Below are 27432 nucleotides of genomic sequence, written 5' to 3' on the forward strand. Positions count from 1 at the left end.
ATTTAACCCTCCCATTTCACAGATGGGGAAAGTAAGGCCCAGCAAGGTCAATCTGCCCAAAGGTGGGATTTGAATTCATGTCCTCTGACTCAATCCAGCGCCTTCCCACTGCACCGAGCTACGGGAAGAGCAGAATGTCAGTTAGGAGGGGCCTTAGAATAGGGTCTGTCAGAGCCGGGGGGACCCTCGGAGCTCATCCAGTCCAAGCTCCTGGTTTTACCAGGGAGGAAACAGAGGCCCAGGGAAGGTGAGATTACTCAAGGTCAAACGACCGCTTATTGATCGCTAAAATGCTACGTGGGTTTAATCTTCCCAGCTACATCCTCGCTGTTCAGTGGGTCCGACCATTGTGGGATTGTGCCTGCCTTCACTAAAAGGAGCCTGGGGGGAGGGGGAGGGAAGGGGAACCTCTGCAAAGACCACTAGAGCCAAGTCAAATTGAGCTTCTCAAGGGCTGGTGCTTTTCCCAGAGTGACCTTGACCGCAGCAGCAGCTGTTGAAACAACTGGCCCATGTTCTTGGAGATCATATTATCTAGGGGTGGCGGCAGCCGGGGAAGGGAAAAGCAAGGGGGAAGAAGATTACCTGGGGACCCAGAATTACTGAAATGAGCTGGGGATGGAACAGATGGAGGGAGGAACAGCTGAGACCGTCCAGGCCCTCACCAATGCTGGAGCTTCCTTGACTCCCGGCAGGGACCTCTTCCCTTTGTCTCTGATCTGGACCGGGAGCAGGTAGGAGAGAGGGGACCCTTCCCAGGCAGGAGAGAGGGGTCCTTTCTGAGGTAGGAAAGGTAGGAGAAAGGGGGCCTTTCTGAGGTAGGAAAGGTAGGAGAGAAGGGGCCTCTCCCAAGTAGGAAAGAAGGGACCTTTCTCAGGTAGGAGAGAAGGGACTTTTCCCAGGTTGCAGGGGTTGGAGGGGGGAAAGAGAACACTCAGTCTGGGAACAGGAGGAGGTGAATAACCATTTGGCCAGGGCCCCTGCCCCTGGAGCGGCTCCAGATCTGGCCGGTCTGGAGGATGGCAGGGCTAGAGCTGGGGCGGGGGAGGGCTAGAGGCAGACAGGAGCGGCTGGGGGAGACAAAGCAGAAAGATTTTTTATCCATAATCGGGTCCCAGCCTGCCTTTCTAGACTTACATAATGATTGTCATAACGCTAACTTGCACAACACTTCAGGGTTCTCAGATCTGCCTTGTATCATCTCATTTGCTACTCACAGAAAGCCTGGCAGGTCCTGTTATTCTGTTAACACCATTTTTACAGATGAGGAGATGAAGGCAGGTTAAATAACTTGCCCCGGGGTGACATAGCAAGCAGGATTTTGGGGCAGGATTTGAACTCAGATCACTACCCAGCTGCCTTCTCTGCTACATTCCTCTACCTACCCTCTGCTCCAGTGAAGCTGTATTGCTTGTTCTTCTTACGTGCCATGCTCTTTTCCCATTTCTACACCTTTGCTCATGCTGTTCCCCTGCCTGGAATGCCCTCCCTTCTCTTCCCTTTTTCTAAATCCCAGAGGTCCTTCAAGGCTCAGCAGAATCCTTCTTCTTCCACGAAGCCTTCCTAGGTCACTGCAGCCGATTTACTGATGTCTAAACTCAGTCTTCAGCCCGTCCTTTGTCACCACGCAGCATGTGATCTGAAGCTGTCTTGTCTTGTTCCCTTCCCTGGCTTTTATTGTTTCCCCAGGGAAGGCCTTGTCTCCTCACCTAGCCTGGGTCCCCAGGGCTGGGCCTCCCCCTCCTACCTTTTTGTACCTAGTCCCTAGCCTGGCTGGGGGCCAAGGCCAGGCTGGGGTGATCTGAGGCGGCTTGGTGCGGAAGAAGGCCTCTGAGCACTTGGGGTCAAGCCCAGACGGCCACTTGCTGCCTGTCTAACCTCAGGCAAGGCAGTTTCCTTCTCTGTCACATGAGGGAGTTGAACCAGATGTCCCTAAGACCTGCCGTCTGTCTGTGACCCTGTGGACTCTTCTGGTGGGAGGCCAGAGGGCTGCATGACTTCTCCTGGATCCTCCTGAAGTTGGGTCTCTCCTAGAGGCAGCAGCGCTCATAATCACTAACAGTCGTGTAGCGCAGGGTTGGGTCGGGGGCTTAACCTGGGATTCAGATTTCAGGGGGTCTGTGAACTTGAAAAACATTCCATCTTTATGTCAGTGGAATTGGTTCTGTCTGGAATCCTGTGTATTTTATTTTACGTGGTAAAACATAGGCTTCCAGACTGACAAGGGGCTCCGGGACATAAAAAAGCTCAGGAGCCCCCGATATAGTGCCTTAACGTTTGTACATGAACTTTTCTTCTCCTCACATCCATGCTGCAATCATCCCCATTTTACAGATGAAGAAACTGAGGCAGAAAGGAGTAAAATTACTTTCCCAAGAGTCACCCAGCTAGTGTTCAAGGCGAGCTGTGAGCCCATGACTTTCTGACTCCCAGTCTGGCATTCCTTCCACTAGAAGCCATCTAGCTGGCCAGGCCAAAGCTGAAAGTGACCTAGTCTCCTGAGGCCGGGGGAATCTTCCACTTTGAAGAGCATCTGCTAGGCCTCAGACAATGATATCCAAGGGCACGGCCTCACTGGTGTGTCTGGGGGAAGGGAGGGTACTGCACGTCTGTCAGTCCATGACCACAATGTCCTGTCAGAGCAAAGCAAGCAGCCTGCATGGGCGCTATGAGAGGCTGAAACTTGTACCCCGAGAGGCATTTCTTTTTTTTTAAATGTGTTAATATCTTTTGTTTTTACATCACCTAAAGTTTCCCTTGAATCCCCCTCTTTCTCCTCCATTCCCAAAGAGACGGTATTTGTAAAGTGCTTGGCACGTAGTATGGCACTATATAAATTCTCATTTCTTCCCTCCCTCCTTCTTTCTAGCCTTCTTTCCTTCTTTTCTTTTCTCCCTCCCTCCTTCCTTCCTTCCTTTTTCCCTTCTTTCCTTCCTTCCTTCCTTCCTTCTTTCCTTCCTTTCTCCCTTCTTTCCTTCCTTCCTTCCTTCCTTCTTTCCTTCCTTTCTCCCTTCTTTCCTTCCTTCCTTCTTTCCTTCCTTCCTGCCTCCCTCCCTCTCTCCCTCCCTTCCTTCGTCCCTCCCTCCCTCCCTTCGTCCCTCCCTCTCTCCCTCCCTTCCTTCATCCCTCCCTTCCTTCCTTCCTCCCTCCCTTCTTTCCTTCTTTCCTTCCTTCCTTCTTCCCTTCCTTCTTTCCTCCCTTACAACAAAGAAAAAAAAAGAAAAATCGATAAAACCAATCAAAATATTGAAAAGTTCAGCAATCTATGCAAAGTTTCCACCCATGGACTCACTGCCACCCCAACCCTGCAAACAAGTGGAGAGGAGGGGAAAGTGTCTTCCTCTGTTGTTCCCAGTATGATGCTTAGGAATGAGTTTCTTGATTTCTGTTCCTACCTCTCCACCTTCAGCCTCAGCTTCCTCCTTCCCACTCACTGAATGGACTTGGACTACAGGCCCTGAGATCACCTGGCTTCCAGTGTTCCATCTCCCTCCAGGCCCTCCTTCCCTAGGAGGGGATTTCCTCTTAGATCCAGAGCAGCCAGCATGAGTCAGGGCCCCTCTCCCTCCCAACCCCCCCCCCCCCCCCCCCGTCCTGTCCCACAGGATCCCCAAGATGGCGAGTCGGAGGTACATGGCAAGTGGCCACTTAGCTAGTTAAATTCTATTTGGTGTTGGCCATTTGTGGTTTTCGGTGGGAGTGGAAAGAGCCCTGATGCTGGAGTTAGATGACCTGAGTTCAAATTCGTGATGCTTATTGCCTCTGTGACCTTGGGCAAATCACTAAATTCCCCGGGGCTTCAGTTTCCTTCTCTTGTGAAATGAGAAGTTGGACTAGATGTCCTCAGGGATCCCCTTCAGCCGTAGGCCTAGTGTCCTATTTGATGGTAAATGTTGTTGAGTTCATTAGCAGAGGTATGCTGCACCTTCCCCATGACTTGAGTCACTAAGTAATCTCCTTGTGGGCAGGGTCTATCTTTTGCCTCTTTTTGTATCCCCAATGCTTAGCCTGGTAGCTGGCACATAGTAGGCACTTAATAAATGTTTATTGCTTGATTGCTGAGTGACTCAGTGAGAAAGATGGAAAACCCTAACTTCTCAAAGCTGGGTCCTGGGTGTCATGCAGGAGGCTCACAGTTTTGATTACAGACTTCAGATGGCTCATTTATTTGGGCTTTTTCATTTTGCTCCATTGGAAGGCTCTCTCCCTGACTAGAGAAGGCAATAGCTTTCAGAATTGTTCTCTTAGAATGGAGCTGATGATGCTGAGAGCTTCTTCTGAGGTCATGATTTTTTCCCCAGAAGGCTTACTCATAAGCCCCAGGGAGCTGGGGAGTGTGGGCAGGAAGCATAGACAGCTCTCCCCAGGAGCAGGTAGGTGGCATTTTTCTGGTCCTGGGCAGCTTGTTGATTCAGTGCGTGATCCCTTTGTACAAATGTCTGGAATGCGATTGGGCCCCATCTAGAGGTCAGCATGTGACAGTGGGATTGGGGGGTGGGAGGATGGAGAGGAGTTCCCCCAGCTCAGTTACTGGGTCTAAATCGAGCTGAAAGAAAAATACCCATAATTTTCCCAGAAGCCAACTCAGAGGAAAAAACAAACAAACCTAAACCAAAAGTAAGGTGCGTGGGGGATTTCCCGCCTTATACTTATCCTTTCCAAAACAAAATTGCAAATTTAAAAAACAAACTAGAGTTTTTGGGTTATTATTGACTTCCAAAGGTCGAAGAGATTGTAGAGATCATCTCAGTCCAATCCCTTTGTTTTTCAGGTGAAGAAACTGAGGCCAGATAGGGGATAGGATTGGTCCAAGGTCATCCAGGTGAAAAGCGGAACTAGAATATGGACCACAGACTAGAATTATAGGCTGTATTATATTATATATAATACAGGTTATATCATATATATAGTTATATATCATATAGAATATATGTATTATATATATTACATGTGTATAATATAGGTTATATTATATATAGTTATATTACATATATGACATATATCATATATGTATAACATTGGTTACATTATATTATATATAAGATTATTAGATATTAGAATATTATTAGATAATGTATATTAAATTAATTATAGTTTAGAATAGGATCGTAGATTTAGAGTTGGAACTCTGGGAACCCTAGAATCCCATCCCTTTATTTCATAGATGGGGAAACTGAGGACCAGAGAAGTTATGTGATTGGCCCAAGAAGTATCTAAGGCAACATGCAAACTCAAGTCTTCATAACTCCATATCTTTGGGCTCTAGATCCAGTGGATTTAAAGAAAAAATCTAAACAGAAACCATCAACAAAAACCAAATATTTTCAGTGAAAACTAATCCCCCCAAATAATGCATAGGAACAGAGATCCAGAGATGGAAGCGGCCTTAGAGGGGTGCTTATTTTTAATTTAATTTTGTTCCGGGTACTTGGGTGGGGGGGTGCTTCCTTTCTCAGAAACCTTAATTGATGCCCTTTGTTTTTATATCACACTTCTTTCTGAATTTATTCCTTCCTGCTGTACCAAAGGCTTAAAAAAAACAATTGTTCAGCAAAACCAACCTGTTTATTGGCCATGTTTGATAGTAGTGTCCCACACCCATAGTCCCCCACCTCTCCAGTAACAGGAGGAATGTTGGCGTTCTCATCTGCTCTCTGGGGTCAAGGTTGGTTGATTATAATGATGCTGTGCCCTGTGCTCCTTCAGGTTCTGATCACCCGCTACGTCCTCAGCCTTGTGCTGAGTTCTGTGTGCGATAGAGGAAGGATGAGATGGAGGCCTTGCATACCCAGTGGCTGGGGTGGGCTCACTGTTTACTAGTTGTTTGATATAGGAAACAACTTTTCTGGGCCTCCACTGTAAAAGAGAGGGTTCAAGAAGATGGTCTCTAAGGTACCTCCCCCTTTAAATCTATGATCTTAGAACTGAGATCTTGTCTTGTTTCCCAGGAGCCTTTGCCCTTAAGTCAGGGGAATCATGGAGACCCAATGCCTTAGATTCTCAAAGAAAGGAAGCACTGATGGTGGAGTGTCAGGCATGGCTGGTCAGCGGAGGGCTGTCACTGGGGGTGGAGGAGGGGGCTGAGCAGATTGCTGCCAAAAGGAATTCCACAGGGGCTGATAGCCGCTCACCAGCTGCTCAGGGCCCCATAGCAAAGGGAAAGGCGGATGTTGTGGAGAAAACATTTCAGCTTTAGGGAAGTCTTCACCCAGTAGCCAGGGCAGGGGGTTGGGGGTCTCTTGTTGGATTTAAAGAAAATGGTGTTTTCACTTAAAAAAAGGGCAACATTCTTCTTAACTCTGCTGCTGGCTTGTTGCGTGATCTTGGGTAAGTCAGTTCCCTTCTGTGTGACTCAGTTTCCTTGCTCCCGAAGGGAGGTCGACCGGATCAGTGATCTCTTTCAGCCCTGCAGGGTAGAATAGGAAATCTTATCCTGCTATACTGGGAATATTATTTCATGGGTATAGGGAACTCCCAGATCAGGAAACTCCCTCTACCAATGCAGATTGCACTATCTTTGCAATTTTTAGTCATGTGAGACATGCTCTGGACTGGTCCAAGGTCATGCTAGGACATGCCAGAGATGGAATTTGAACACAGGTCTTCCTGGCCCCCAGGGTAGCACTCACCCATTATATCATAGTGCCCAGTGGTGCTGCCATTTGGTGGTATTGATTTTAATGTAGAAGACCTCGTAGTGCCCCGTCATCTCTTAGCCCAGGCGCAGTTCTCCTGCTGGCTGGGCAGTGCCTGGGAAGCTGGGGGCTTTTCTGATAATACAGCTTTGATGATGCTGATGCAGTATGCACTCCTGGCCAGGGAAGCCTGATGAGGAGATAGTGTGGTGCAGTGGGTAGAGACTAGACTTGGCATAAGGCTGTGTCGCTGTGGAGAAGTTGCCTAAACCTCCCAGGCCCTGTTTCCTCCCCAGTGAAAGGCAGGGGCTGGACAAGGTGGCTTTTCTGAGGTTCCCCAGCCCAGTGATCCTAGGCCCAGGAACTTGCCCCCTAGAGGCTTGTGCTCAGCTTAGAATCCTGACCTGGTCTCTTCCTGCTCCAGGGTACAGAAGGAAGATGGAGCCCCAACATTAGGAGACCCTAACATTAGGAGACCCTGGCGTGGCCTCACTGGAGACAGGAGGAGCTTTCCCTTCCCCTCCTGTTGAGGCCAGCTCCCTGATGCCTGAAGCCCAGCGGTTATGGTCACAGTCAGGAGGGGGCTGTGAAGGTCGTGCCGCCAGACGGGCTGCGGACCATGGCGCACACAGACTTCGAATGAGGCTTCTGGCCCGGTGGGCAGGCAACACTCAGATAGGAAGGAGCCGGTCCTGGGCTCAGAGGCCTGAGAAGCAAGAGGGAGTGACTAGACTCCTGGCCTTGGAGGTCAGGAAGAGGGTTCGAACCTCACCAGTGACATCAAATGGAAGGGAAGGGAAAGCGAACCAGCATTTATAGAGAGCCTACTATGCACTGGGTCTTTACAAACGTGTCGTTCTGGGCAAATACCTTAACTCCTTTTGGCCTCAGTGGCTTCCTCACAGGGTCATTAGGAGGTTCAAATGACAGAACATGCTCGACTCAAGAGTCAGGAAGACCTGGGTTCAAAGCCTCAGACACTTACTAGCTGTGTTTCCCTGGGCAAGTCATTTAGCTTCTGTCTGCTTCAGTTTCCCCATCTGTAAAATGGGGGAGTTGGACTTGATGGCCTCTAAGGTGGTTTGAATGAATGAAAAAGCATTTATTAAGTGCTTACTGTGTGCCAAACTGCTAGGATTACAAATTAAAAAGCAAAGATGGCCCCAGGCTTCCAGGAGCTTACATTTTAGTAGGGAGGCCCACAAATAATGTTTAGAGCACTTTGGAAAGTTCCTGGGTGGTCACCAGGGCCCTAGTGATGCCCGTCCACCATCAGTGGCATGGCCGATCTGATCATGGTTTGTTGTTCCAGAAATTGGGACGAGGGCCTGGGACAGGAGAGGCTGTCCAGAGATGGGCCAGGCAACTCTGGGGGCTCTCAGGGAGACGGCCAGAAAGAGCAGGGGAGATCCAAAGCTGCAGTTAGAGGTTCCCCTGTCAATGGCCGCTTTATTTTCTTTGAGCTGAGACTTGGAGAGCTTGACCTGCAGGGAACATGACCTGAGACACCCTCGTGGGGGTGGGGTGAGGGCTCTCCTGAAACACCACCTGGCTGGCTCCGGGACACCTGGCAGGCGGCCTGGCTTCTGGCATTTGGAGCCAGATGCTGCATTTTCTGGTCCCTGGGGCTGGATTAAGGTGGCGGCAGCTGCTCACTGGAGTGCTCAAAGTGGGGTCTGAGCGCAGGCCTTCTGTGCCCCCTTGGGCCACCAGCCCGCCAAAACAGCAGCCCAGGTTGGCCTGGCCCAGGCAGCAGCCAAGAATCTCAGGAGTTATGGGGGCATGGGGGGCTGGAGCACTTAGTCGCTGGCTGTAGGTGCCCATTAACCTAAGCTGAGCCTCCTGAGGGAGCAGAGGAAGGAAGGGCAAGAGAGAAACCTGGGTAAAAAAAGCTAGAAGGGGAGAGAGAGAGACTCGGCAGAGCCATTTCTTGATGGGACTTTGGGCCTTCGCACCTTGGAGGGGCTTTTTGGAGACAGAGAGTTAGACTTGAAGTCACACAGACCTGGGTTCAAGTCCCACCTGTGACCCTTACTAGCTATGTGACCATGGACAGGTAGTCGCTGAGCCACCCTGGGCCTCAGTTTCCTCATCTGTTAAATGAAGTGGAAGGACAAGGTGGCTTCTAAGGCCCTTCTAGCTTTGAACCTCCTGGTGGTCTTTTCATTCAATCAGTAAGCATTGATTAAGTGCCTGCCATGGTGTGGGCCCTAGAGAGACAAACAAAAACTGAAAGTCCTTTGTATCTTAGTGGCGTCTGGGAGCCACGCACACACAGAAAAGTCCATATAAAATATATAGAGAAAGCAAAACACAAAGCAGTTATGAGACATTTTAGACGACAAAGTTAAAACTGTACAAACAGTAAAGAACAGAGGGAAAGCAGAACCCCAAAGTAAACCCAAGGTTTATGTGCAGTTGTTTCAGTCCTGTCTGACTCTCTATGACCCCATTTGGGGTTTTCTTGGCAGAGATACTGGAAAATTTGCCATTTCCTTCTCCTGCTCATTTTACAGGTGAGGAAACTGAGGCAAATAAGGATAAGTGCCTTGCCCATGGTCATGCAGCTAGGAAGTGTCTGAGGGTGGATTTGAACTCAGGTCTTCCTGACTCTAGGCCTAGGCATCCACTGTACCACCTTGCTGTGTAGACAGACAAATTAAACAGGTTTTGAGGAGGAGGGAGGGACCATTAACATCAGAAGGGATCTAGAAAGATGTTCTGTGAACTGGGCCTCAAAGGAAGCCAGGGATTCTAAGAGGCAGAAGTGAGAAAGGAAGGCATGCCAGGCATGGGCCATGCTTATACAGGCAGCTTATACAAAGACAAAGGGGCAGGAGATGGAGTTTCTCCTGATAGTGCTCTCTCCTCTCTCTCCCCCCCCCCTCCTCTTTCTCTCTCTCTCTCTCTCTCTCTCTCTCTCTCCCCCCTCCCTCTCTCTGTCTCTCTCCCTTTCTCTCTCTCTCCTCCCCCTCCCCCTCTCTCTCTCTTTCTCTCTCTCCTCTCTCTCTCCCTGTCTCTGTCTCTCTCTGTCTCTCTCTCTGTCTCTGTCTCTCTCTGTTCTTAGGCTTCAGCCTGTCCTAAAGTTCTCTTCTGTGATTTCAGGCTCGTTGGGGTGAGCCAGGCACTCACTGATGACTAGGGTCACCCCTGGGGTGGGCCAAGCTTTCCCTGGACTTGTTGGACGGTGGTTACTGCCATGCCCTGGCCTGCCCCTTCCCTTGGGCCCTCAGCCAGGGCATGTCTCATTTCTTCATTGCATGCCTTGGGTTTCTGAACCTGAAAGGAGCCATTAAAAGAGCAGGTTCCCCTGACTTGGCTGGCCAGTCTGGAGCACGCTTTTGATGCTTGCTGTCTGGCACGCTGGGCCAAGTGCCCGAGAAGCAGCTTGGCACTGGGGATCTGGGTTGGATTGTGTGTCTCCGTTGCTGCCTCCATCCTCATCTCATAGGCTCCCTTAGGATGGGGAAGCTGTTTTCTCCCTGCCATAAATTAGAACAGTCTAGTACATCTTTTGCATAGTGGCCTTTCCCATCCTTAAAGACAGCTGTTCTGTCTTGTTTAAGGAATAAGCCAGTGAGGTGAGGTGGTTGAGGGGGTGGAAGGCGGAAGATGATTTGGAACTGAAAATTTAAAAAAAATTTTTTTTTAAGAACTCTGGTTTTGAGGCACGGAGATTTGGGTTCAAATCCCACATCTGGCAGGATAGACTCTCTGAGTTAGAAGAGATTCCAGAGGTTATATAATCCAAACCATGCCTGAAATTCCACCATTACCAACCCATTCCTTTGGATTATTTTGTGTTGAGACATTATCCTTCCCTCTGAAAATGTATATATCCCAAGAGTAATTAACCTTAATCAGCCATTACTACTTAGCAAGGAATGGGTCCCTCCTAGTGGACATGGCCCTCCCTCTTCCAGGCCTTTTACCACCTTGGCAAATGTGTGAGAGGCTTTAGATCCATGGGCGAGCAGAATCTTTTGGAAGGGCTCACTGCCTTCCTCCTCCGTCCCCCTTCTACCTTGACCTTCTTTCTCTCTCCTTCAGCCCCTCCTTCTAGCCGTCTGCTCCCACCCTTCCTCCCCCTCTGTCTCTAGCCCTCTGCCCTTCCTCACCTTCTCTTGTGAGCTGGTATTTTCTTGGCCTAACCCATGTGTCATATTGTGGACTTCTCGACTGCTTCCTCCTGAATTGCTTCTCCTCTGTGGTTGGGTTGTCCCCCGGGGACAGCCGTTCCCCTCCTACAGCAGTCCAGGGCTTCAGCCATCGCTGTGTCCCATACCCCTGCCGCCCTCTCATGTGGGATTCAGACCGATGCCCACACCTCCTCACCAGCCTTGGGACCCAGCCATACCTGCTCCCTCCTGGTGGTTGCTCCCTTCCTCTTTCCAGTTCTTTAATATAGTCTCTGATCAGTCAATCCTGAAATGGAAAGAGGTCCAGCCCGAGTGGGAGACAAGAAAGACTTGGGTTCTAGTTCAGCCCCTTCCACTAACCCCCTCTGTGAGTTTGGGCTAGTCTCTTCTGTCTCTGAGCTTTTGTCTCCTCATAAAATGAAGGATTTGAACTTGACCACTCAGGGTCCTCCTAACTCGGAACGTTCCTTGTTCAAGGGCTGGGGAATCAGAAGGGTTAAGTCCCTCCCTTTCTCCCTCCCTTTCCCCCTCCCCCAATTCTCCTCCCTCCTCTCCACGAGGCCTAGCAGCCAGTCAGTGGGTCTGTGTGGGCATAGGAAGGACGAAGGAGTCCCAGCTCCCAGCTCTGCTCCACTCAGTTCATGGAGCTCGAGGGAGGTAAGACCCAGGCTGAAGGCTCTGAGGACGGGTGGGGAGAAAAGAGAGGGAGGCAGAGATCTCCTCCTAGCCTTCCCCGGGTAGGAGGTAGGCTTGTGTGCTGGGTTGGGAGCCGGGGGCTTCCTGATCTCGGTTTGATTGCTAACAGGCTCTCGGAGGAACATGCTTTTTCCAAATGAATTAACAGCCTCAAGATGTCCTTGACCAAGGCTCAGGTTCCCTCCTTTGCCCTGGATTCCAGATGCCAGGTGGGGTGCAGGAAAGCCTGCTGCCCCTGCCCCAGCAGATCTAGCCCTTTCCTGGGCTGGGGCTGGTTACCTGGACTAGCTAGGGGTCAGGTGGTGTGTGTAGAAGGCTGGAGGAGGGGGTCCTGACCATAGAGGAGAAAAGCAGACAAAGTAAAAGCTCAGAACTCATTCCTTTCCAGGAAAACAAAGTCTGCTTCTGAGGGTTTTGGGATGAAATCCTGGGAATCCCTTCTGTAGGATCCTTGGATTTAAGATCCTAGAATCATGGAATCCAATAAAGGACCTCAGAGGCCATTGGGCCAACCTTCCTGTTTTACAGATGAGGAAACTGAGGCCCAAGAAGGTTCAATGACTTGCTCAGGGTCTCACAGTTAAGGTCCATTGACTGTTGATTTTCTCACTTTACTTGAAAGTAGTTATCTTTGTTGGGTGGGAAAACATCTTTATTGAATCAATAAGAACCAGGTACAAAGAAAGCCTGCTATCATTCACAGTATTCAGGAGCCCAGTTGAGAAGCAGGAAGAGATTCTGACCCTCTTGGCTGCCCCTCTAGAGCTGAAATGGAAAGATGTGGCAGCCCAGGGGCAAATTAGAGAAAGAAGGTAGGCGAGGGCAGAGAAGGGAGATATCAGGCAGCATCTCAGAGCAGAAGACTCAGGCCAGTGCCACGAGTATGCCCGCCTCCTCAGGGACTGAGGGTAGTGTCAAGTGAGAAAAAGCTGCTCACTCTTAAATATCCTGTGCTGGTGAGATCCGCTGCTATGTTACCCAAAGTCTCTTTCTGGTTGCTTGAATTTTGTCTCAGTCACACGGAGGGCAGGGCTTAAGTAGAGATTGGTATCTGTGTTAATGAAGACAGAGAGCCAAACCTCAGCCTAAATGTTGGGAATTTTCCTGCCTGGGGGCTCAGAGTGATTTTGTTTATATTTCCAACTTTTTGTCTCAAATGTACTCCCTAAAGGAACCATAAAGAAAGGAACCATGTTCCTCAGGAACCATTGCTTGCTTCTTGGCTTAAAACAAACTAATTATTACAATGGGGTTCCATAGGATTACAGCTCTAGAGCCGGAAGGGGCCTCAGAGGCCACGGGGGCCAACACCTCCTAACACCATTTAGTCTAACACATCCTCTCTTTTTTCTTTTTCTTTTCTTTTTTTTTTTTTGAGGCAATCAGGGTTAAGTGACTCGCCCAGGGTCACACAGCTAGTTAGTGTCTGAGGCTGGATTTGAACCTGGAATCAGAAGACCTGGGTTTGATTCCCATCTCTGCCACTTGCTCCCCATGCTGTTGAATGCGTCATTTAACTTCTCTGGGCCTGTGTCCTTATCTGCAAAATGAGGATGTTGGATGAGATAGTCTCTAAGGTCTGTTCTGGCTTGCAACCTCTGATCCTATGAAAAGATGGCCTTCGAGGCCCTGTTCCAGCCCAAAATCAATCATACCGCCACCCCCGATCTTCCTGACCCCAAGTCCATTGCCCTCCCCCAGTCTGCCCTCCTGCCCTAAACAAAACGCTGACCTGAGAGGCTTTCTTCCAACAAAGAAGTACTTCAGATGCCTGAGTCCAAATTAATTATTTAACAGGCCTACTGTGTGCCAGGCACTGCCCTAGGTGCTGAGGATTCAAGACAAAAATTAAATGGTTCTTGCCCTTCCAGAGCTTCCATTCTGTAGGGAGGGGCAACACATACGCAAATGAGCATGTGCACAATAAATCATACAAGATTGCTTGAAAGATGTAGGTGAGAACGCCCTTGATAACTTTGGTCCCTAACCCAGCGATCAGTCATATCAGAAAAGGAAGTCATTCCAACCCAGACCCATCGACTCTGACCCCAGTCCCCTTGGCCTGCCTCTGTGTCCTCATTTGTAAAGTGAGAGGGTTGGACGGTACTTACTTTGGGGTCTTCCCTCCTGCTTAGCGCTGACATTCGATGATTCCTGGGAGGCGGGTCCCAGTTCCATCCCCACAGATGCAGGTGGTCGGTCCTTCGGTCGCTGTTCCTTCTCTTGTCCTAATTATGCCTATATCTCTCTTCCCATCCAGGCTCTCCTCTGCACAAGCAGGCATCAGGCCCCACCGCGGCCACCGCTACCCCCGCAGAGAAGCCGTGCCCCAAGGTGGCAGAGGTTGGCGATGACTTCCTGGGGGACTTCGTGGTGGGCGAGCGGGTCTGGGTGAACGGGGTGAAGCCTGGAGTCGTCCAGTATTTGGGAGAGACGCAGTTCGCTCCGGGCCAGTGGGCTGGCGTGGTCCTGGATGACCCTGTGGGCAAGAATGATGGCTCCGTGGGTGGCGTCCGCTACTTTGAGTGCCAGCCGCTGCAGGGCATCTTCACCCGACCCTCCAAACTGACGCGGCAGCCCACCGCAGAGGGCTCGGGCAGCGACGCGCATTCCGTGGAGTCACTGACCGCCCAGAATCTGTCCCTGCACTCCGGCACGGCCACACCCCCTCTGTCCACCCGAGTCATCCCCCTGCGGGAGAGCGTCCTCAACAGCTCCATGAAGACGGGCAACGAGTCCGGCTCCAACCTCTCGGACAGTGGCTCGGTCAAGAAGGGGGACAAGGACCTGCGGCTTGGCGATCGTGTCCTGGTGAGTGAGTGATGGGACTCTGCTATGCCTCTGTGTGTGTGTGTGTGTGTCTATATCTATCTGTGTGTGTGTGTGTGTGTGTCTGTATCTGTGTTCACATCCTGACTCTGCTACTTCAATTGGTCAGTCAACATTTATTAAGCGCCTACTATGCATCAGACATTTATTTAGTGCCTACTATGTGCCAGAGCACTGTGCTAAGTACTGGGGATACAAAAAGAGGCAAAAGACAGTCCCTGCCCTCAAGGAGCTTACGGTCCAATAGAAGAGCTTCTTTCCTGTGTGACCTTTGGCCGATTCTCTTGATGTCTGTGGGCCTCCGTTTCCTAACATGTAAAATGATGGGTTGACCTTGATGACCTCTGATGTCCCTTCCTGGCTCTGCATTTCTGATCTCACGGAACGTCTTTGGGCACATCTCATTTGGGAACATCTTGTTTTCCTCATAGATGAGCCGACTTCTAAGGACTCTTTCAGTTTTGTCTCCGATCCTAAAGTTTCAAGACTGCTGTGACTTATTTCAGTCCGATTCAATTCAGTAGCGTTTATTAAAGCTCCCATGGAAAGGTGTCCTGAGGCAGTCTGTAGAATGGATCTTGAAGTCAGGTGTTGGGTTCAAATCCTGTCTCAGACCCATACTGAGGGGGGAGGGCAATCACTTACCTTCTCAGTGGCCCAGGCGATGCTCTGAGAAGGTGAGCTACTGGCCAGTGAGGGACCCGCACGGTCAGTCTAGTGACTGGTCCCAATGTCAGAGCCCTCCCTATGCTGGTGAAGTCCCGGGTTCTAGCCAGGGGCAAACATTGTCACCGCATCCTGTGCTGGGCACCGGGGATCTGAGGCCCCAAACAAACCCAGTTGCCCGCTCTGAGCTGACAATCGTCTGGGGCCGGGGCTACATGTTTGTTCAGCTCTGGCTGCTGTAGTTGAAAGCCAGAGAAGGATTAGAGACCAGGATGGGGAAGGGCCTGGGAGGGTGAGTTGTGGGAAATGGAGATGCTTAGCCCCAAGAAGACTCAAGGGGGATCTGAGAGCTGGGTTCGAGAAGCTGACAGCCTGTCATGTCAAGGAGGGTCCAGACGTGCTCTGCTTGGCCCCCAGAGGGCCGAAGTGACACAGAGAAATGTAGGCTTGATGTCAGGAAGAGCTTCCTAACCTAATGATGTTGGTGTTCAGTCATTTTCAGTCATGTCCGACTCTCCATGACCCCTTTGGGGTTCTCTTGGCAGAGAGACTGGAGTGGTTTGCCGTTTCCTTCTCCAGCGCATTTTATAGATGAGGAAACTGAGGCAAGTAGGGTGAAGTGACTTGCCCAGGGTCACACATTTGGTAAGTGTCTGAGGCTGAATTTGAACTCAGGTCCTCCTGACTCCAGGCCTGGTGCTCTGTGCACTATGGCACCCCCTAGCTGCTCCAAACCTGACAATGAGAGCTGTCCCAAAGTGGAAGAGGCTCCCTTCGGAGGGGTGAGCTCCCTGTCCTTGGAGGTCTTCAAGCAGAGGTTTGCTGACCACCTGTCAAACAGGGTATGGACTGGACTCAGTGACCGCTAAAGTTCCTTCCATCCCGTACGTGCCTGGGTTTTCTGATTCTCTACACACAGAAAAGTCCACACCGTGCCCATGCACAGTAATTGTCAGAGAGGGAGGCCTTTGTAACAGGGGAGATCAGGGGAGGCCTCTCGGAGGAGGCGGCCCCTGAGTCATGCTTCAAAAGGAGACTGGTCTAAGAGGGAGTGGCCTTCCTAAGGTTTTAGCTTTGCCTGGTGAGGGCCGCTGCTCTCACTCCTAGAGAAATGTTTGCTCCGGGCTAAGCATTTGGATGAGGTTGGCTAATGGCTAAAGAAGGGGGCAGATCGGCTGAGCAAGCTCGGTCCAGCGGGGCCAGAGGACCTGGGTGCGAATGTTTGATGCCTAATACCTACTGTCTGATCTTAGAGAAATCACTGGGATGCTTTGGGTCTCAATTTCCACATCTGTGAAGTGCACTGGTATGTCACTTGAGGTCCCTATCACCTGATCCCCTGGGTGATGAGAGCCCAGCCCTCCATGGAGGCTATAGGGAGGGGACCAATGAGCTCCTGTGACTGTCTGAGCTTCCTCTAGGTCTGAGAAAGGTGCCCTTTGACTTCTGGGAAGAGGCTTAGCCAGGGCTGGCAGGGGCTTCCCGAACCCAGGCCTCCTTCCCCTGCCAACCTGATTCAAATGACTGAAATCCCACCATTAAAGCCTCACTTTGGGGGTTTGGAAAAGATTGCAGCTTCCGAGAGTCCACATTCCTCTGGGCTTTAGCTTCTTAACTTTGAGGAAATTCCTCCACCACTTTGTGCCTCAGTTTCCTCCACAGTCTGTAAAGTGATGAGTGTTGGACCCTACATCTAGAGTATGAAGGGTCCTTAGAGGATACTCACTGTCTGTGTGACCTTGGGTGAGTCACTTAACCCCCGTCCGCCTTAGTTTCTTCATTTGTAAAATGTGGATAAAAATAATCCCTTCCCCCCAGATTTGTGAGCCTCAAATGAGGGGACATGTGCAGACCCTAAAGCACCCTATAAATGCTGGCTACCATCGTCACATTACCATAATTAGTGTCATCACGGTTATTTTGTCCAGCCTCATTTTAGAGAGAAGGGAACGGGGGGGGGGGGTGCAAACAGTGGTTTGGTGATTTGTGCGGGGGTCATACAGGTACGACCAAGGCAGCTTGGGGGTTGGAGAGACAGGGGAACTGACTGGGTGGTGCAGTGGGTAAAGTGCCAGCCCTGGGGTCAGGAGGACCCAAGTTCAAATCTGGCCTCAGACACTTCCTAGCTGTGTGACCCTGGGCAAGTCACCTAACCCTGTTTACCTCAGTTTCCTCATCTGTCAGATGAGAAGGAGATGGCCAACCACTCTAGTATTTTTGCCAGGAAAACCCCAGATGGGGTCACAGGGAGTCGGTCATGACTGAAACGACTGAATAACAACGAAAGATAAAGTATTGAGCAGCAGGGGACCTAGTTCAGTCCCCTTATTTTATCAACGAAGAAAAGGTTAACGCAAAAGCAGGTCTGGGTCAGACTAGATGACTCTGAGGGTCTGTTCTGGGTCTAAATCCAAGATCCTAGGGGGAGAGTTTGTTACGAATACTTCCTCAGGTACCGTCTTGACCATGACAGCCCCCAGAGACTGCAGACAGAAATGGGCCGCAGGAACAGAGGAGAGCGAGGAGGGCTTTGAGGGAAGGGGGAAAGGACCCCAGAGGCAAACTTTGTGGGTTTCGGGGCTTTTCTGTACATCTGGCCCGAGGTGAGCCTGTGGACTTGTGGCGGAGTCGTTTCTAACAGGCCCCCCAGCTGACTGTCCGCAGAGGCTGACGTATCTCACACAAAGCAGCGTCTCTCCAGGATTCTGCGCGGTGTAACAGCTGGTGCCCGCGTGCCCTGGAATGAGGATCGTATTGAGAAGCCACTTGGCTTGGGATGCATTTTCCCCAGCTGCAGATGAGGCCCAGACTAAACACCAGGAAACTTTAAACTGCTTCTGAAATACGCCAGATCCAGAGGGACTGGGGCGGTGCTGGGTGGTGGGGGCTGGGGAATGAATTAGCCCTTTCCCCAAGAGCCTGGGGCCCTCCTCCCTCACGGACCAGAGGCCTCTTTGCCCTGCTGGCCTCCCTAACTCTTTCCCTTGTGCAGTGGATGCCCATCCAAACAGCCTTCCTCAGGGGCATGAAGGAGGCCCGGAAGTGCCCCAAGTGCTTTGAAATAATGGAGACAGGACTCCTGCCTTGGAAGGATCAGTAATCTTGTTGGGAGAATTAATGGACAAAGAGTTGGATTTGAATTCAGGAAGATCTGAGTTCAAATCTTGTACCTCACATTGACTGGGCACATCACAGTCTCTCTATGCATTAGTTCCTTCATGGGTAAAACCATGGTAATACCAATAGCCCCGGGCATCTCACACAGTTGTGAGTACAGAATAAGATGGCATGGGGGGAGAGGGGCTTTGCAATCAGTCAACAATCCACATGCATTTATTAAGTGCCGTCTGTACCTGGCACCGTCCTGGGCCTGGGAATCACCATCTAAAGAATGAAATAGGCCTTCTCTCAAAGAGCGTAAATTCTGTTAGAGAAGACTGTGGACCAAACTACAGATGTCCAAGATAGACACAGAATAGACAGGGTGATTTGGAATGTCATGGTTATCCTTGGTAGTAGTAGCTAGGGGGATGTAGCACATGGATGCCTAGGGTGTTACAGAGACCTCGATTCTCTAATTAGTGGTGCCCCTTCCGAATGGTGCAGCCTTCCCTAGAAGGCTGATTTTTGTACTCCTATTTTCTGACTTTCTTTTTCTTCTGTTTTCTGACTTTCTCTTTCCTTTTCTTCCCAACTTTCTCCTTTCTTTTTTCTTCTATTTTTGTCTTTCTCTCTTCTTTTCTGACTTTTACTTTCTTCTTTCTGACTTTCTTTTTCTCTCTCCTATTTTCTGACTTTCTCTTTCCTTTTCTTCCCAACTTTCTCCTTTCTTTTTTCTTCTATTTTTGTCTTTCTCTCTTCTTTTCTGACTTTTACTTTCTTCTTTCTGACTTTCTTTTTCTCTCTCCTATTTTCTGACTTTCTCTTTCCTTTTCTTTCTAACTTTCTCTTTCTCTTTCTTACTTCTTTTTCTCCTTTTTTCTGACTTTCTCTTTCCTTTTCTCCTTTTTTCTGACTTTCTCTTTCCTTTTCTTTCTCTTTCTTATTTTCTGACTCTCTTTTCCTTTCTGACTTTCCTGTTTTCTTTCTTTTTCTCTTTCCCATGTTCTGACTTTCTCTTTCTTTTTCTTTCTAACATTCTGTTTCTCTTTCTTACTTCTTTTTCTCTCTCCTCTTTTCTGACTTTCTCTTTCCCGTGTTTTCTTTCTCTCTCTCTCCCCTCTTTTCTGACTTTCTCCTTTCTTACTTTCTTTTTCTCTCCTATGTTCTTTCTTTTTCCTTTTCTTTCTAACTTTCTCTTTCTCTCTTACTTTCTTTTTCTCCTGTTTTCTGACTTTCTCTTTCTTTTTCTAACTTTGTCTTTCTTTCTCTTTTCATACTTTCTTTTTCTCTCTCCGATTTCTGACTTTCTCCCTCTCCCCTTCCTGCTTTCTCTTTCTCCTTCTCTTCCATTTCTCTTTCTTTCCTCCCTTTCAGTCTCTTTTCTTCCTCCTCTCCTTTTTATCTCTTTTCCTTTCTTTCTTGTCCTTCCTAACTTAACTCCAGATTTCCTGTGGTAGCCATGACTTAGAGCCTGGTCTCTTATATAGAACTGAGATAAAAGTCCGATTTCCTCTAGATATCTGTGTCCCTAACCACCTCCTTTTTATATTCTCTAAAGATGCCCGGAGTACTGGGTGGGGCATTGTGGAGTATGTACATTTTGCCTCAGTTTCCCCTCTGTACAATGAGGAGACAGGATTAAAGATTTCAAGCGTGGAAAGGCCTTGGAGACCATTCAGTCCAACTCTTTCATTTAATAATTGGAGAAGCTGAGTCTCAGAGAGGTTAGGGGCTCAGTCATGCAGGTAATAAGAATCGTCCTTGAGTGGGGCAAGCCAGGCTCCCCAGATGTCTCCCTACAACCTAGCATGGTGCCTGAGACCCCCCTAACCTTAGAGTCAGCCACATGTCGCCAGGGCAAGAGGCCAGATCACCACACTTTGCTGGTTTCTGTAGCTTGTGAAGTGTCTGGTGTGTCTAAAAGTCTGGTTGCTGTACAGAGACCTGTAGGGAGAAGACACCTTGATCAGTTAACAACCATTCATACCTTAGGCAGGGTATGAACAAGACATATATATAAAATATGAATAAGAATAAAGAATAAATATAAAGAATATATATAAGAATATATATAACATATACAATTATAGGTAATATATAATTATATATAATAAAGAATGAGATTAAAAATTAGAAAGCAATCTCTTTGCTTTGAAGAGAGAGGGTCGAAGTGAGGGGGCAACACTAATGGATAAGATCTCCTGGAGAAGGTGGGATTGGAGTTGAGTCTCAAAGGAAGCCAGGGAATCTAGGACCAGAAGTAAGGAGGGAGAGCCTTTCAGGCATGGGGGTGGGAGGGACAGCCAGTGCAAATGTGCTGAGGCAGGAGATGGAGGGCCAGGAGGTCAGTGGAGCATTTGTGGAAAGGAGTGCGTGTGAGAAGACTGGAAAGAGGAGACGGGGCCAGATCAGCAAGAGCTGCTCAACAGAGGGTTTTATATTTGATTCTGGAGGGAATAGGGAGCCACCAGAATTTATTGAGTGACAAAGGAGGTCAGACCTTTGCTTAAGGAAAATCAGTACCTAGGGCTATGAGAGCCGGTGACTTGATTAGGATTCCGCAGCCAGTGTGTGTCAGGCAGGACTCAAAGCCAGTTTTTCCTGACTCTGAGGCCAGCTCTTAATTAGAATATTTATTAATATTATTATATAATAATAGAATACAATATATGCATGTTATGTTATAATTAATTAATCATATAATTATATCACACATTACTTATTAATTATAACATAGCAATTATATGAGATTATATGACGTATAATTGCATTTTAATTATGATGTAACATTAATAATAATATTTACATAGTATATAAATATGTTTTACATTTTACATTCATTTTCTTGGGCTCAGAGCCAGTTCTGCTCCTTTTGACCTGTGCAACCTTGCGTGAGTCTCAAACTTCCTGTCTGGACCTCAGTTTACACCCCTGTTAGGATGAGGGCATTCGAGCCACTGATCTCTTTTCCAGCGGGACTCCTCTGATCCTATCTGATCCTCACAGCAGTCCTATGAGGTAGGGACTGCAGGCACCATTTCCCCCATTTTATAGGTGAGAAAACGGAGGCTAGAAAGGTCGAGCGAATGGCCCAGGGTCACACAGCTAGTACAGGGTTATGGGTGGGATTCAAACTCTGGTGTCTCCTGCCTGCCAGGCCCTCGTTCTCCTGACTCTGCCAGGCTGCACTGGAGGTGGCTGGGTGATGGACCAGCCTGGCAGCTGGAGGCTTTGCTGGGGAGGGGGAGAGAGGAGGAGGTGAGGATGTTTGAAATAGCCAGGCAGGAAGCTATCATTTCCATCTTATTTTCTTCCCAGCCCAGGCAATTTTTCAGGGATGGGAGGAAGCTCCAGGGGAAAAAAAGCTCAGGAAGAAGCAGCCTGCTGTGGAGTGAGAGGCAGAAGGGGGCGGGCTGGCTGGTTTATCAGGATGAGAGGTTGTCTCTGACGACTGGATTTGAGGCTGCAATTTGGGGTCAGGCAGGAGAGGTGGAGGAGGGACCCAGATTGCCAGGGTGGCAGCGGCGCCTTCAGATCAGCGGCTGCTGCCACACGGGAAGGAGGGCTTTCTTTCCTTTCTTCTCCTCCCCCGTAGTCTTCAAAGGGGCCCCTCCTATGAGCTCTCCTGGGTCCGAGGCTTAGACTAGGGAGATTAAGGGGCATATTGGAGGTGAGCTCTCCCCTTTCTTTCTTTTCCCTTCCCTTCTCTTCCCTAGTATGCTGTGATCCTGCTGTCACTGACCCTCTATGACCTTGAGAAAGTCACTTAATTTCTGTTTCCCTCAGTTTTCTTATCTGTAAAAAAGAAGAAGGCGGGGACGATAATAGCACCTGCCTCCCAGGGCTGTTCTAAGGCTCCAGTGAAATACCAAAGACTGTACCTGGCACGTGCTAGGCACTATATATACATGTTAGTTACTAGTATCATCGTCCCTTCTGGGATTCCCTGTCCAGTGTCCTGCCTCGATGGGCCCGTTTACCATTGCCTAGGTAGGTCTGTGAATCTGCCTGGGGCTCTAAGATTTACAAAGCCTTCCTTCATTATCCCACTATCACTGCAGGCACCTTTTGGGCCTTAAGCTACTTATTTGATTCTCCTGCTAAAGGACCAAAAAGAAAACAAAAGGTCCCACCAGGGCCTCCTGGCTTTGCCCTGTCTGCTCCTCGCTTGGTGCTGACCCGGGCGCTGCATCCACACCGCCTTTCCTAGGAAGCCTAGGGCTTCTGGGCTGGCAATGCCAGCCAGGAAATAACTGCAGTTCTATCCTTGTGTGGGAGCACCAGCCCCTCTACCCCCTCAGAAACCCAAACACTGATGTTTGGCTTTGGTGTGAAGCAAGGGGAGAGCAGCCAAGGGATGAGCGTTAGGCAGACCTGGTACCTAATATACACATCATCGGGGGGAGGGGAAGGTCCAGGTCTGTTATTGGATTGGTCAAGGAGCTCCCAGTGAGAAATTCTCTCCTGATGCAGAGCAGCATCTCCTCTGGAACTTAGAGTCTTTGAGTCATCTTGGGGTCCCCAGAAGTTAAGTGACTTGCCCAAGGTCATGCTGCTAGTATCTGAGGGGGGACCTAGGTCTTTCCTGATTCCAAGTCCAGTACTAAACTTACTACCAGGATGGATAGATGGATAGATAGATAGATGAGTAAGTAGAAAGTTGGATGGATGGATAGATGAATAGATGGGTAGGTAGAAAGATATATATATATATATATACACACACACACACACACACATATATGGATGGATGGATGGATGGATGGATGGATAGATGGGTAGATAGAAAGATGGGTAAATATATAGATAGATGGATGAATGGATAGAAGGATGTTTGGGTGGAAGGATAAATGGATAGGTAGGTAGAAAGATGGGTGTATATATATATGGATAGATAGATGATAGATGAGTAGATAGAGTAGATAGAAAGAAAGAATAGGTTGAACGTTTAAATGAGCACTTTCTCTGTACTAAGTGCAGGGGATACAATAAAAACACTAGAGAACCCCTCAAGGAGGTTACTTTCTAATAGGGAAACACAAAGAGGAGCTTGAGAATTAGGGGATGGGAAGAGGGATTGATGAGAGGTGCATAGCTGGAGATCCTCAGGAGTGCTGTGGAGGCCCGAATCCCAGCTGGCTTCTCGAAGCCCAGAGAGGCTCTGAGGGCGGAGAGAGTGGAGAAGACAGCAAGAGCATTGGAGGTCATGCTGTCTCTGGTTGGGGGGTGTCATGGTCAGACCTGGCCTTTGGGAAGAGCATTTCCAGCCTAGGCTTCCCCTGCCCTCCAAACCTCCTTTTCCCCAGCATTAGAATCTGGGGCTTGCGCACTAACTTCCAGCCACAAATTCAGGGACAAATTCGAATTCCCTGGGGCTGATTGTTTGAGACCAGGACCCTTTCTTCTCATGACTCTGCTCTTTGGAAATGCTGCAACATCCTCTACCCTCCATTCTTCTCCAGCGCAGTGGTCCCTGACACCCTCACCCAGCGCCCAATGAAGACATTAATGAAAGGTTTCTGGATGCTCCTAGAAGCCTTTGAGAATTTACCAGATAAAAGAATCCAGTCTAATCAGAGTCCCAAGGATACTGATTAAAACTGTGGGCCAGCAGGGATGAGTCTCTCTTTAAAAAAGTTTTTTTTTCAGTTAACAAAAATCTATTTCCTCTTCCTCCTCCTTCCCCCATAAGAAAAAGGACAAAAACCCTTGTAACAAAGGGACATAGTCTGGTAAAGCAGGTGCCTGCGTTGGTCACGTCCAGGAAGGCTCTGTGCCCTGATTCCATCCCCTGGCCAGAAGGTTAGGAGTGTGCAATGGCATCTTCCCTCTTTCCTTGGTTCCTTCCATCCCAGCTCGACAGTGGCTGGCCAAGGTGACATGTGGACCCCTGGCCTTGGCACTGGCTATGCCAACCCCTCAAGTAGAGGACTGTGGGGCAGGAGGAGTGGGCATCCAGGCCTACGCGGGAGCCAGGCTATGGGCTCCTTAGGAGGGTGGTGGATTCAGGTACTGAGGAGTGTGCCGGCTCTTTGGGTGGCATAGTGTTTTCCAAACTCTCCATCCCCCCCCAAACCTTCTCCTCTCCCCAACCATGATAGATTTCCTCTGTCTTGAAAGATGAATCATATTTTCTCTTCCTGTAGTGATCTGTGATAAATATTTCATTCCAACAGAGAAAGCAAATCCCATGTCTTGGGTAAACTGTGTTGATGCTTTCCTGGGTGTTGTCAGAGGTCACAGGCGAGGCAGTGTGGTGCAGTGGGGAGCTCCGAACTGGGAGTCAGGAGGCCTGGGTTCTCTCCAGGTTCAGCCACTAACTGACTGATAGGGGTGCACTGCTACGTACTTCATGTGTGTCTGGATACGTCTGGGTACGTACATGGGATCTTGGAATACCAGACACTAATATTGGAAGGGCCGTCAGAGGCCGTCTCGTCCCACCCCCTCATCTTACAGAGGAAGAAACGAGGCCCAAGGAAGTGATATGACTTGTTCATAAAGATGAAGCGGCTGAGTCAGCATTTGAATCCAGTACCTCCAGCTCCAGGGTCAATATTCTTTTCACTGTAGGCACATTGTCTCCCCACAAAAGAACGGAAGCTCTCTGAGGACAGGGAATGTTTGGATTTCGTCTCTGTATCCTTCGCACTTAACCACAGTTTTGACAATACAGTAGGTGCTTAATAAATGCTTGCCAATTGACTCATGAGCTTCTAAAATCTTACAACTCTGGAGCTGGGATTCTATGATCAACAACGATGTATTGACTGGTGCCTTATACATAGTAGGTACTTAGCAGACTTTGGTTGAGTGGGTTTGTTTTTAACTGCCAAATGAGATCATAGGATCCTGGATCTAGAAGGGGAAAGACCTTAGAGAACTTCTAGGCCAAGAGGAAACTGAGTCCCAGAGAGGAGAAGTGACTTGCCCATGGTCGCTAGTTAATAAACAAAGGTGGAATTTGAACCGAGGTTCTCTGGGCCCACAGCCAGTGTTCTTTCTACTACAAAGAGCCTTATATTGGGAGCCAAGAGACACGAATTCTTGACTTGACTCAGTCAATCAGTAAGCATTTATTAAGCACCTAATGTGTACTGGACTCCATCATTAAGTTGATGCCTTTGGATGAGTCATTGGATCCCTCCTCAGCCTCAGTTTCCTCCTCTGTAAAAAGAAGGCTTGCACTGAGTGATCCTGAAGGTCTCTCCCACTGCTCCACATATAACCTTCAGAAGTACATCAAAGGTAGTGATTATTTAATTTTCTTTTTTGATCCAGATCTGTGTGAGGTCTTCCACGTTAGGAATTCCCATTGGGAAAACTCCTTCCAGTGATGCAGAGCTCTCTGTAACTTCCTATAACTCAGTACCTAGGGTCACTAAGAAGTCAAATGGCTGTCCCAGGATCACACAGCCAGTGTGCACTGGAGGCAGGACTTGACTGAACACAATTCTCTCTAACTCCAAGACTGGCCTTCTATCCAACATTTGTCGTTGTTCAGTCACGTCTGACTCTTCGTGACTCCATTTGGGGTTTTCCTGGCCAGGATACTGGAGTGGTTTGCAATTTCTTTCTCCGGCTCATTTTACAGGTGAGGAAACTGAGGCAAGCAGGACAAAGTGACTTGTCCAAGGTCACACAGCTAGTAAGTGTCTGGGGCCAGATTTGAACTCAGGTCTTCCTAACTCCAGGCCTGCTGCTGTCTATCCAATACCTATCTATCCAGTAAGCCACACTGCCTCTCAATGGTCAAATTCCACAGAAATGCAGGTTGATTTTTCCAGCCCAGTAGTGAGGAGGAAGGGAGGAGCTGTGAGCGCCATAGGGCCTTTGTTCATAAAAATGGACTGCAGGCTAAGCCTAGCAAGCTACCTGCTTGGGCTCCATCCTATGCTAAGGAATACAGAGCCCTTGCCTGACCAACAAGGAGTTTAAAGTCTAGCTTGGAAGTGGGGGTGGGGAGGATTGACTGATGCAGAGACAGTGACTGACAGTTCCTAGGCAGGTCTGGGGAACTTGCAGCCTGGAGGCCGCATGTGGCCCTCTAGGTCCTCAAGTACAGCCCTTTGACTAAGTCCAAACCTCACAGAACAAATCCCCTTCATAAAAGGATTTGTTGTGTAAAATATGGACTCAGTCAAAAGGCTGCACCCAAGGACCTAGAAGGCCACATGCGGCCTCCAGGCTGCAGGTTCTCCACCCCCTGCTTAGGTAATCGATGAGGATCCTGAGAGCAGTACTGGGAGGAAACATGGAATTCAGAAACTCAGCGGAGGGGAGATCACTGGGGCAGGGCTGGTCAGGGAAGACTTCTTGGAGGAGGAGGAGGGGCCTGAACTTCAAAGGACATCTATGATTTGTAAAAATTGATACTTTAATTCTTCTATCAGAGTCATTTTCCCTTCCTACCTCACCCCACCCCAACAACTGAATCTTCCTTTGTAAGAGAGAGAGAAGAGAGAGAAAAGAAAAGACACAGGAATGAAGGAGGGAAGGAAGGAAGGGAGGGAGGAAGGGAGGAAGGAAGGAAGGAAAGAAGAAAGGAAGGAAGGAAGGAAGGATAGAAGGAAGGGAGGAAGGAAGGAAGGAAAGAAGAAAGGAAGGATGGAAGGAAGGGAGGAAGGAAGGAAGGAAGGGAGGAAGGAAGGAAGGAAAGAAGGAAGGAAGGAAAGGAAGGAAGGAAAGAAGAAAGGAAGGAAGGAAGGAAGGAAAGAAGAAAGGAAGGAGGGAAGGAAGGAAGGGAGGAAGGAAGGAAGGAAAGAAGAAAGGAAGGAAGGAAGAGGAAAGAAGAAAGGAAGGAAGGAATGAAGGATAGAAGGAAGGGAGAGAAGGAAGGAAGGAAAGAAGGAAGGAAGGATGGAAGGAAGGGAGGAAGGAAGGAAGGAAAGAAGAAAGGAAGGAGGGAAGGAAGGGAGGAAGGAAGGAAGGAAAGAAGGAAGGAAGGATGGAAGGAAGGGAGGAAGGAAGGAAGGAAAGAAGGAAGGAAGGATGGAAGGAAGGAAAGAAGGAAGGAGGGAGGGAGGAAGGAAGGAAGGGAGGGAGGGAAGAAGGAAGGAAGGAAGGGAAGGAGGAAGAAGGGAAGCAGGGAGGGAAGGAAGGAGGGAGGGAAGGAAGAAGGGGAGGGAAGGAAGAAGGGAAGAGAGGGAGGAAGGAAGGAGGAAGGAAGGAAAGAGAAGGAAGGAAGGAAGGAAGGAGGGAGGGAAGGAAGGAAGGAAGGAAAGAAGGAAGGAGGGAGGAAGGGAAGAAAAGAAGGAAGGAAGGAGGGAAGGAAGGAAGGAGGGAAAGAAGAAAGGAAGGAAGGACAGAAGGAAGGAAGGAAAGAAGAAAGGAAGGAAGGACAGAAGGAAGGAAGGAAAGAGAAG

The 27432-nt window shown here is 49.1% G+C and overlaps 1 protein-coding gene across 1 annotated transcript in view; it reads left to right on the forward strand.

Annotated features, from left to right (window-relative positions):
* The window catches only part of CLIP2 (CAP-Gly domain containing linker protein 2), a 104232-nt gene that overhangs the window by 39566 nt on the left and 37234 nt on the right, over positions 1–27432 (forward strand). Inside the window, exon 3 of the mRNA XM_036768135.1 lies at positions 13731–14281. Coding sequence (XP_036624030.1) covers positions 13731–14281 — 551 coding nt within the window. The remainder of the gene's footprint in view (positions 1–13730; positions 14282–27432) is intronic.

The sequence above is a fragment of the Trichosurus vulpecula genome, chromosome 7 (genome assembly GCF_011100635.1).
Source record: "Trichosurus vulpecula isolate mTriVul1 chromosome 7, mTriVul1.pri, whole genome shotgun sequence".
NCBI classification, from domain to species: domain Eukaryota; kingdom Metazoa; phylum Chordata; class Mammalia; order Diprotodontia; family Phalangeridae; genus Trichosurus; species Trichosurus vulpecula.